Below are 12,160 nucleotides of genomic sequence, written 5' to 3' on the forward strand. Positions count from 1 at the left end.
TGTGTGTGTGTGTGTGTGTGTGTGTGTGTGTGTGTGTGTGTGTGTGTGTGTGTGTGTGTGTGCGCGTGCGTGCGTGCGTGTGTGTGTTGTAACGTCACAGTGTGTATGCCCATTGATGGCATAGCAGCGGGGCTGCTCATTTCCATGGCCATCCGTGCTCCTGCTGGTCTGGGATTCCCACCAGGGACTTCAATCTGTGCCGTCTTTGAGTGAGACTGGGAATGGCCCTCCCCCTCTTGGCTCTCCTTATGTCTCAGTAACAGAAGTAGTTGAACAAGAAGACAACACTTGTGACTTCAGAGCTTTCACTTGTGTAAAGTTGTTTCAAAGTGAAACACTCCATCCCTGTTACACCATGATACTATTGGAACAAGCTCTGTGGCTGCACCCCCAGTATTTAATGATAATCCAGGAATGTGTCTTTACAAACCAACAAGGAATCCTCTATGATTCGAGGAAGGCTGGGAATGGATTTTGTGCACAAACGCATGCACGCACGCACGCACGCAGGAACACACACACACACACACACACACACACACACACACACACACACACACACACACACACACACACACACACACACACACACACACAGCTCTCCTCTCACCACCTCTTACTGTATCTCCTGTCTCTGCCATTTATACCGGGGCTAATCCAATGTGGCTCGACTGACTCACAGCCCCCCTACTGCTGCAGAGCTGTTCCTCAAATTGAGGACACACACACACACACACACACACACACACACACACACACACACACACACACACACACACACACACACACACACACACACACACCTCTACCACTCACACATCACTTTACCTCCCATATCTACCATTTAACTGGACAAAATAGACTTGACCTCCCCTCATCCCTTTGTTGCTCCTGAACCTGGCATTGCTGTCCGTTGTCAACTAATTGGGGCTATGGGACAGGGATTTACAGTTGGTGGAAGCTGTGTGTGTGTGTGTGTGTGTGTGTGTGTGTGTGTGTGTGTGTGTGTGTGTGTGTGTGTGTGTGTGTGTGTGTGTGTGTGTGTGTGTGTGTGTGTGTGTGTGTGTGTGTGTGTGTGTGTGTGTGTGTGTGTGTGTGTGTGCGCGCGCGCATCCACAGTATACTATAAATCATGCATGCATTCCTTAATTTCAATCTATGCATTTCCTCCCTTTTGGGAATTGAGAGAGTGAAAGGAGGGAGGCTAGGGAGAGGAGTGAAGGCGGGATGGAAAGATTGGTGTAATGAGATTTGGCTTTTTCCCACACTGGCCAAGACCGCAACTCAGCAGTTTGTTCATTGCCATTTCCTTTTCTTTTAGAGGTTGTCGATACTCACAGGCAACGTTGGAAACATTGAATTTGAATTCCATACTGTATACCGTACGTGTCATTATGAAGCCTGAAACATATCCCATGCAAGTATACAAACAAAAAGGACAATGCCTTGCCCAGTCGACAGACATGCACGTCCCTGGTGTGCATACTAACCCATTCTGACCTGAGATCAGATTCATACAAGCTTTCCACTGGACACACACTGGTCTGATTAACCCATTCTGACCTGAGATCAGATTCTAAAAATGTCAGTCGTTCTTCGATTTTTCAAAAAATAGCAGACCTACAAGCTCGTATCGCGCCACTCGGTGGCGCGATATGAGCTTGTAGATCTGCTATTTTTCAATAGCTAAAGCATAACATGATGCTGACACCAAAATGGGTGCCCGGTCAGAATGGGCTAAATATGCACCTTTTTAGAATATAAAACCCTATGGAATTACATTTCAAACTATACCCTGCTTGCTGCTACGTATATTATGAAAGATGGAGCAGAATAGATCACAAACCTTGCTGCATGCTTGTCTTGCGTTACAATATTCAGGTGTTGCATTACCGAATGCGATGTGTGAAATCGATATCACATAGCTTGAAGCTCCTGTCCTGTGTTTGCGTACTTGTGTACTGTATGTTTCAGGCTTAAGGCTATATCACTGATGGTGAATATTGCATGAGTAATACACAAATGCACTTAGGTCACTATTCCACGTACACAAAAGGATTCAGTATAAAAGCACCACAAATGATTATGAAGAGAGGTACATTTTTATTTATTTATTTTGTGACATTTCATAACATAAATCAATTAATGTGCGCTTAATTAATTGATTAATGTGTGTTCCTCACACAGCTCTACGCCATTCCCTGGTTCCTGACCATGTTTACACGTAAGTAGTTTGTAGCTATTGGCTTTTTTCTTCATCCATTCTCCATATTTTGCAAGAGCCATTACAGCCTATTCTAACTGAAATGCTTTATGGTAGATATGAATAGGGTCAGTATTTGTAGCCCCAAAGTCCAAACTCAAATAATTCAAACAGGCCATACATGTATGGCCCATGTATTCTCTGAACAATGAATAATAATAATAAATATAGCTGCAAACAGCGATAAGACTACAGGGCCCCAGGAATGCACCAATAAGAAAATGTATATGCAATATGCACAATAAGCCATAGAAACATAGAAGACTGAACTTGAAAGAAAGAAGACCATGCAATTAACAAATGAGCATTTTATGGCTATTATTTAATGACTTACCCTAACCTAACCTCAGTAAAACTATACCTAAATCTAACCTTAACCCTAACCTCAGTAAAACTATACCTAACCTAACCTTAACCCTAACCTCAGTAAAACTATGCTAAACCTAACCTTAACCCTAACCTCAGTAAAACTATGCATAAACATTACATCCAAACAATTGCCCACCTTGGTGAAAGACTGGGAAAAGAGAGTCTGCAGCTACAACAACCTACAATACTTTTTGCTCTTTATAATAATAAAGACCATATATAATTCCAGAACTGCCAAGCGTAACTGTAAAAAGTTGCAGAAGAAGAGAAAAAGGTAGAATAACAATAATAATTGTATTATAATAATAGCTTGAATTTGAAATTGATGCAGAATTCAACAGGAAGCCAGTGCAAGGAGACTTGTTTCCATTGTGGTCCTGATTCCAACCTTTTGGTCAGAATCAGCAGAAATTAGAAGGTCATTGGTGATCTTTAATAGGGTGGTCTCTGCACCGTGATGAGTTCTGTAGGCAGATTGGAGTGATTATGGGGTCATTTTCATGCCGTTATTATTTGTATTCGTAAATATTTTTTATTTTTTATCCAAGTACATCTGTGTGTAATCCACGTAACTCGAGAACCGTTCGCCCCACCGACTTCAAATTCGACACACGCGTTCCATGCTATTCCACGCCACCACAGGGGGTGCAGTGCCCGGTGTCGAGTCAGTCAGACCAATGGTTGTCCAGAACCGCCCAAAAAGGCCTCTGCCTTATTTTTGTTCTGACATTATGTAAGGCATTATATAATTTCACCACAGGGTGGCGCTGTATGTCTTGCTCACTCTCTCATACATTGTGTTATCAAGACATGGGCAGCCTAAAACAGGATGTGAGGTTTATGGGTGTTCCATTCAGAGTAATCTAGTAAGATTACTACTAGATTACTCTGAATGGAACGCCCATAAACGTCACATTTGGTTACGTTTTTGGGTACTACCTGTGCCAAGATGTAAAGTGACATTATTCTAGTTTGTCTCACTTTATCTGTATACATTTGATTCGTCTTTATGTGAAAACATAAAAAATCAATACAAATTTGTATATTTTCACGGATGCGCACATTTCTTTTACGAATACAAATAACAGCATGACGTGATTCATAAAGTTCATGTTTGTACATGTGTTTGTACAATTTGGGCATCAATTACGCTTTCCTAGATTTTGTTGAGGAAAGGCTTCTTGAGAAGGGGTGATTGAGGCGATTTTGAGGTTGGAAATGACTGTGCTAGATTGCAATGAGGAGTTAATGATATCAATGAAGATAGGGCAGAGTGTGGGTAGGCATGTATTCACTAGTGCTGGGCAAGCCGTCCAGAGAACAGGTGGATGAGTTTGCCTTGGTGACCAACTCAGTGGCCATAGACGCATCCACCTGCAGGGTGAAGGAGGAGAGACAAGGAGAGACTGCGCGTTGGCAGGCAGGCAGCGACGGGAGCGATGTTGTGATGCTGAGGTGTGTGTGGAGTGGGGGACGGGGAGGCAGGTGCCTGGATGGTGGACGGAGTATACTTTTACTTGGAAGAAGCCCAAGAACCTGGAGCAGAGGTCGGGAGCGCATGAGGCGTTAGTGACACTTGGGGGGGGGGTGTAGGAGGCGATTAATGGCAGAGGACATCATTCTAGGGTTGTTCTGCTGAGAGCCAATAAGAGTGGAATAATATTGGATCTTGTGGAGAAACAGTGCTGCGGCATGCAGTGAATTATTTACTCGTACAGAAGTGAGCTTATTCTTCAATTTCAGTCAGTTCAGTGAGTCAGTTTGTGACATTTGAGTTTCATGAGAGAGCAGATTGTAAAGGGCAGTGGCTACTGTGTGGATTAAGAGCTTTCCAAAACGATCCTGACCTTTTATTTCAGCTGCTAATTGATTCTAGTCCTAACCGGAACGGACTTAACAACTCAGTCAGCACAATGCTGACTTTCACCTTTGCCTGTTTGTTTTGTAGCCGTTTTAAATTCATTGGCTTCAGAAATATCTAAAATAATTGAAAGGATGACTGTAATTTCCATTTTCCAATTGGTCCTGTGCTCTCATTGGCTGTAATATAGACCTTCTCGGGCTGTGGTCACAACCCAGTTCATACTGTATGATGTCCAGTCTGCGACAGTCAAATATCAAACCTGCTATATATTCAGAAATGGTCGGCCACTGGATCTCCTCGCAGAGCCTTTCACACACAGCGAGCAAAACCTCTGCGATCAAAGCCAGATCTTGCGTCAGATCATGGGTTTAATCAAATCAGATCAAATATGCTCCCCGACAGCATAATCAGAGCAAATATCGTGCAGTGTGTAGGGGCCATTACTGAACTGATCTCAAGTGTCTTAGATCTATTGTAGTATTCTGTAGGATTCTGTTCCTTGATCATGCTTGTTATCAGTCAAAACAGTAACATTGTGCCTAGACAATATTGATTTGATCCCTAGAATGTTATTAAACGCAAAATGTATCTTTCATCACACAACCCTTTCAAAGTGTATATTTCACTTCCTCCAAAGTTTATCTGAAAGTCCCTCAAGTTCCATTCAGTTGACCTTTTTTAATACTCTTTCAATAATAATATTCATTGATGCAAGCGTGTCGTTTTGATTTAAAAGCTCAATTGAATCAGTGAGGGTCTCATCTCATCTTTTGATTTATTTCCAGTCTTTCTTGCACCCCCAACCCCCCCCCCCCCCCCCCCTACTCACACGCACGCTAGCTCATCGGTACAGAGTCAGACATCTAAACTCATAGCCATACATGTTCATGCATGCATGACATGTGGCGCTCAGATGCAACTCTTTTACCCCATTATTCCCTAGAGGAAGAGAGGGTTTGCCCCTTGGACAGTACAGTACAGTACAGTACAGTACAGGAGTACAGGGACGGCCTTAGGGTTCTGGAGGCCCGTTTCAAGACGAAATATTTGGCCCTCCCCTCATTCTTTGTAGGAAGCTTCAGTCTGATAATCACTAATCAGGCCACATACACACAGTACAGTATGCACACACAGTACAACATATGGCCACATGCATGCACAGTACAGTGTACATACAGGCACACAAATATAATGTATACAGTATGCGTGCCGTGCATATACTATATGTACATGCGAGTGGATGTCTATATGCAAATTTACACACATTAACTAAATCCATGAACAACACAGCGCACACACATTCATCACAGAGAAGGAGGTACTACAGACACAATATGCCTGTCACTCAGTTTGCGCAGCTGACTACTAATGAGTTAAAGACTCAACAAGGCATCACCCTTCCTCTGTCTGTCTGTCTCTCTCTCTCTCTGAAAATGTCTTCATTCTCTCATACATGTTAGCTCACACATGTCTTCTGCTTCCGTAACAACATTTACAGGTGGATGATAAGTTTTCACACATCATCCCTATTGTAAACTCTAATCAGTGTGTGCAGGCTGGGTGTTGTGTGATAATCCGGTTGAAGTATTCCTTTTGTACGGCGACTGTGGCGGCGGGCCCGGGAGAACAATAACGCGACAAGAGATCACGCTAAAGGTTCACAAAGTTTATTACACAAACAGGAACATGTATAGTGCTGGATCATAATCACGTGACAACAAGATATGAGACATAATAAACGTGTCTACCTTGCTCTCGCTGAGATGTCTCTCGTAGCCTAACTATAAAGTATGCTACAGATCAGTCAGTACACAATACATATCAAGTACACTGTGTCTCACGTTCAAGTACACAGACATGGGCAACTCATGACTAATAACATAACAATCCCAACAGGGAGAAAGAAGGTAGTACATTTTACGCAGTGCTGTTTTATTTTGGCTCGTACCATACAGTCGGCCTCCTGCTCCAAAGCTGCTCAGCGTCCGTTCATCCAACAACTCCTCCGGTTTTACGGTCCCTGTTCTTGTCTGCAGCACCACCCACTCATTAAGCACTTTCACACATGCCCCCCACCCAGCCTCCAGACTAAAACACATGCATACATTTGCACAGAAACACACACACACACACACACACACACACACACACACACACACTTCAAATATCATTCCAGGCTACCTGAACCGATCCACAGCTTCAAACACCTAATGAGCTCCCCCATTTTAGAAAAATGCTGCCTTGCGGAAAATGTATTATGCACATGGAAATCATGCACGTTATTATGTGCTACTGGGTCCTTGTTTTCCCTTGCATCCCCATCCCTCCAAAGACAGTCTTCCTGCAGGCAGTTGTGTGTTGCGTTGCAGCTGTGTGTGTGTTCACTGTCTTTGTAAAGTCCTCTCTGGGTTGGAAGCTGACAGTCTGATAGGTTGCCATGTTGGTTTCCGAGGTCAGAATAGATCCCCAGTTGCCGTCAGCATGTATTGTTCTGCCCAAAGTGTGCACATGCACAACATTCATGTCCATGTCTACTCGTTCTCACTTATTATACGTTTCTTTGATTAAGGGTATCACCTAAAATTAAATGAATAATTCAAGTTATAATAGCATAATTGCTATGTATGCACGCATGCACAGAAAATAGTCCTTCAACCTCAGTATCATACGTGTGTGTGTGTGTGTGTGTGTGTGTGTGTGTGTGTGTGTGTGTGTGTGTGTGTGTGTGTGTGTGTGTGTGTGTGTGTGTGTGTGTGTGTGTGTGTGTGTGTGTGTGTGTGCATGTGTGCGAGTGTGTGCGTGCCTGCCTGCGTGCGTGCTTTTGTGTGTGTGCGTGCGTGCGTGTGTCTGTCTGACATTGCCTGGAGCAATTTCCACAGCTCCTGGTCATTTTTTTCTCAGCCAAAAGTAATGTCTCTAACTGCAACCCCTCAATACCGTGTGGAGAATCACTCACTTATCCTGTGTGTGGGAGGAAAGAACCACAACCATTTATTTTTTTGATTTGATTGATTTTGCAAAGGGTTATGTAGGGACAGGATTAGCATTAGGGTTAGGTCAAGGTTGGGTTAAGGCTCAAGGTTAAGCGTATAGTTGAGGGTTAAGGTTCGTCACCTTTACAGGTTATGTTCAGGATTTAGATTATGTCTTAAGAGTTCAATGTCACCCTTCCATACAGATGTGTTTCCGCTCCACAAGATCTTCCACCTGTGGGATACTCTTCTCCTGGGCAACTCATCGTTTCCCTTCTGCATTGGTGTGGCCATACTGCAGCAGCTCAGAGACCGCCTGCTAACGAAGGCTAATGGCTTCAACGAGTGCATCCTGCTCTTCTCTGACCTGCCAGGTGAGAGAGAGAGTGTGTGTGCGTGTGTGCGTCCTGCGTTTCTCCGACCTAAGTGACAGCGGTGGAGGTAGGGTAAAGAGTTAGACCCTGGTCTGACGGCTAGGGGCTGTCAATGATGCCATGTTTTCTGAATTTGAACATTAACTGCCATGTATTATGCCATTATTTACCTGCTTTACTGCCAGCGTATTTACTTTTTCAACGTGGATGTACACAAAGGATGTCACGTTGGAGAGTGTCTCTTCTTTCCGCCGGAGAAAAATATTACCCCTAATGCTAATTAGCATAATCTTAAAAACCCCAAAATAAACAGAAAATAAACATGAATTATTTTAGTTTTTAGTTTTCTTTTTTCATGTAATGTTAATTAGCCTGACTAATAGTACATTTTTACTAGTACATTTTTGGGTCGGGTAGGGTCATGTTCAGGCAGAATTTGAGAACTCTAGACCTTCTGGTATTTAGTTATCGGAAGTTCAATATGGATTGTTTTCACCAAAAATGCAATCTGGGAAAATACATTAGAGATAGAAGCATTTATTCTGGATGGGCTGATGTTTTTGGGGGATCTCGTGATCTCCTGGTGTATTCGTTTCTGGAAGTCAGGGGTGCCATTAACAAGTTTTGAACTGGAAAGATTACATCATAACAATTAAGACACTTGGCTGAGGAACTTCCTTGCAATGACAGAATGCCATGTTTTGCTGCTCAGTTGGACTTTTTAATCATGTACATACTAAATACTAGATTAGTTGCTGTTGTAAAGGCAGTAATATTGCCTGTTATATAATGACAGTGATTAATTTATTAGATTGCAGATAGCAGATGAACAGTGAGACTCAGACTCTGCGAAAAATAAATAAAAACATTAATTCTAATGTCAAGGCGCTAACAAATAACATCTCTGACCCCACAAATACCACTGCTGCTGGATTACTTGTTAGCCGCTCTTGAAGGCTTGAACTGTCCAAAGTAGGCTATTGCTGATCAAATAAAAACATGCTGCTTGTTGTGGCAACTCGCTCGCCCAACATATTGCTCTGAGTCTCTCATGAGCATGAAGGCCTCACTGTACACATGCCTGCCTTGTTGTCAAGGGATTTAAAAACCAAAAAAGGCATTTCAATACATTCAAACCTTATGCTATATATAAGATATCGTGTTTGCAAGTGAACATTTTAGCTTAATGGCGGCGTTAGACTCTAATGGTTAGAGGAAAAGCCATTGGGTCACCAAAAACAGGAAGGATTATCCTCAAATAGCAAATTCTATGGCAACCGAACAGTGACATCGCAATCCTTAGAGCCCTGCCACTAGTGGGGATAAAAACACCTGCTGGTTTAAATAATATTCCAACATAAGTAGTATAGTATGATGTGTGTTTGCTACAACTTTTGACCACTGGGGGCGCCACTGAGTCAATTAATGCATAAATTATGCAAATGAGTAATTAATTTATGCATTCAATTATTTACATTCCTTGAATTCCATACATTCCATAAATCATAAATCATATTATATATATATATCATAAATATAATTACCATAGTGTTATTAAATAATGAAAGCTAATAATAGTTTTTTTTTTTTTCATGACAGTGTGTGTGTGTGTGTGTGTGTGTGTGTGTGTGTGTGTGTGTGTGATGTTTTAAAAAAAGTTGATCATCAATCCTCCCTCGCTCATGTTCCTGTGACATGTCCCTGCCTTGCCGGCAACCGGGGCCAGGTGCAGAGATTCCGCATACAGGTGTGAAAAGGAAACAATAGAGATGTAAATGATGCACTCTGGTGAGGGTGGGGGCTCTCCATTCCTTTGAACTGACATCTGGCAGTTTTCAAAGGGTGTTGTGTAAACAGGGGTGGGGGGTCTCTCCACTCCTTTCAAGTGCCAGGTGGCTATTGAGAATCCGTTTCAAGTGCCAGGTGGACATCAGAATGTGTTAATTAGATTTTAAAAAACATGGGTGTTGTGTAAACAAGGGTGGGGGCTCTCTCCACTCCTTTCAAGTGCCAGGTGGCTATTGAGAATCCGTTTCATGTGCCAGGTGGACATCAGAATGTGTTAATTAGATTTTAAAAAACAGGGGTGTTGTGTAAACAAGGGTGGGGGCTCTCTCCACTCCTTTCAAGTGCCAGGTGTCTATTGTAACTTGTAAACCCCCGTCAAAACACAGTCGCTGTGTTAGTATGTGTTAATTAGATTAACACCAGGGGGGGTGGGGGTCCTTATCTTTGATGTGGCTTGTATGCATAATACATGAGGGGGACACAGGGATGGGGGGTCCCTTATCATTGAAAGTGGTATGTGACATGTGACAGGTGACAGTTGACAGGTGACAGATGACAGCTGACAGCTGACAACAGCTGATAGTTGACAGGGAAAACACATGGCTTTTGTTATGTTTAACCCCCAGCATTACATTTTCCATGTGCATATATACGTCAGTGTAATGGGATGTACAGTAGGTGTAGTGTAGGCTAGACAGCTAGGGGTGAGTCCATTTTATGTGTTTTCTGCTTATCTATATGTATATGGCTGTATGTATGACTGTCCGTATGGCTGGTTCGGAGGGTACACTCTAGCCAGACTTTTGTTTATTTCTTGGGTAAGTCAAGGATACCCCCACCTAGTGGTCAATTTCTATATATATAATTACACTGCAGTACCAGCTATGCCCTGATGTGATTTTAATGGTTCGTGTTTTGTTTTGTGACTGGAGAAGGTAAGTGTGGTCCTAATGTTGGTGGTTAACGTAGGTATTGTATTATTTTGGGGTTTTGTGTTGTGTTTTTAGAATTTTGTAGGTTTCATGTTGTCCTAATGTTTTGGTCAGCGTAGGTCTTTGTATTATTGTTGGTGTTTTGTGTTGTGTTTTGTGAATTCTGCAGGCTTCATGTTTTTCCTAATGTTTGTGGTTAAAGTAGGTCTTGTATTATTTTTGTGTTTTGTGTTGTGTTTTGTGAATTGTGCAGGCTTCATGTGCCCTAATGTTTTGTTCAACGTAGGTCTTGTATTATTTTTGTGTTTTGTGTTGTGTTTTGTGAATTTTGCAGGCTTCATGCTGTCCTAATGTTGGTGGTTAACGTAGGTCTTGTATTATTTTGGTGTGTGGGGTGGTGTTTTGTGAATTCTGCAGGCTTCATGTTTGTCCTAATGTTTTGTTCAACGTAGATCTTGTATTATTTTTGTGTTTTGTGTTGTGTTTTGTGAATTTTGCAGGCTTCATGTTTGTCTTAATGTTTTGTTCAACGTAGGTCTTGTATTATTTTGGTGTGTTGGGTGGTGTTTTGTGAATTTTACAGGATTCATGTGTCCTAATGTTTTGTTCAACGTAGGTCTTGTATTATTTTTGTGTTTTGTGTTGTGGTTTGTGAATTTTGCAGGCTTCATGCTGTCCTAATGTTGGTGGTTAAAGTAGGTCTTGTATTATTTTTGTGTTTTGTGTTGTGTTTTGTGAATTGTGCAGGCTTCATGTTGTCCTAATGTTGGTGGTTAAAGTAGGTCTTGTATTATTTTTGTGTTTTGTGTTGTGTTTTGTGAATTTTGCAGGCTTCATGTTTGTCCTAATGTTTTGTTCAACGTAGATCTTGTATTATTTTTGTGTTTTGTTTTGTGAATTTTGCAGGCTTCATGCTGTCCTAATGTTGGTGGTTAACGTAGGTCTTGTATTATTTTGGTGTGTGGGGTGGTGTTTTGTGAATTCTGCAGGCTTCATGTTTTTCCTAATGTTTGTGGTTAAAGTAGGTCTTGTATTATTTTTGTGTTTTGTGTTGTGTTTTGTGAATTGTGCAGGCTTCATGTGTCCTAATGTTTTGGTCAATGGGGGACTTGTATTATTTTTGGGGTTTTGTGTTGTGTTTTGTGAATTGTGCAGGCTTCATGTGTCCTAATGTTGGTGGTTAACGTAGGTCTTGTATTATTTTTGTGTTTTGTGTTGGGTTTTGTGAATTTTGCAGGCTTCATGTTTGTCCTAATGTTTTGTTCAACGTAGATCTTGTATTATTTTTGTGTGTTGTGTTGTGTTTTGTGAATTTTGCAGGCTTCATGTTTGTCTTAATGTTTTGTTCAACGTAGATCTTGTATTATTTTGGTGTGTTGGGTGGTGTTTTGTGAATTTTACAGGATTCATGTGTCCTAATGTTTTGTTCAACGTAGGTCTTGTATTATTTTTGTGTTTTGTGTTGTGGTTTGTGAATTTTGCAGGCTTCATGCGGTCCTAATGTTGGTGGTTAAAGTAGGTCTTGTATTATTTTTGTGTTTTGTGCTGGGTTTTGTGAATTTTGCAGGCTTCATGTTTGTCCTAATGTTTTGTTCAAC

General features: G+C 41.7%; 1 protein-coding gene across 1 annotated transcript in view; it reads left to right on the plus strand.

Moving 5' to 3' along the window:
- Nucleotides 1–12,160, plus strand: part of tbck (TBC1 domain containing kinase) — a 93,999-nt gene that overhangs the window by 20,596 nt on the left and 61,243 nt on the right. Inside the window, exons 21-22 of the mRNA XM_083766219.1 lie at nucleotides 2,188–2,224; nucleotides 7,675–7,842. Of these exons, the coding sequence (XP_083622345.1) occupies nucleotides 2,188–2,224; nucleotides 7,675–7,842 (205 nt within the window). The remainder of the gene's footprint in view (nucleotides 1–2,187; nucleotides 2,225–7,674; nucleotides 7,843–12,160) is intronic.

The sequence above is a fragment of the Protomyctophum parallelum genome, assembly GCF_964188405.1.
Source record: "Protomyctophum parallelum genome assembly, chromosome: 5".
Taxonomy (NCBI): domain Eukaryota; kingdom Metazoa; phylum Chordata; class Actinopteri; order Myctophiformes; family Myctophidae; genus Protomyctophum; species Protomyctophum parallelum.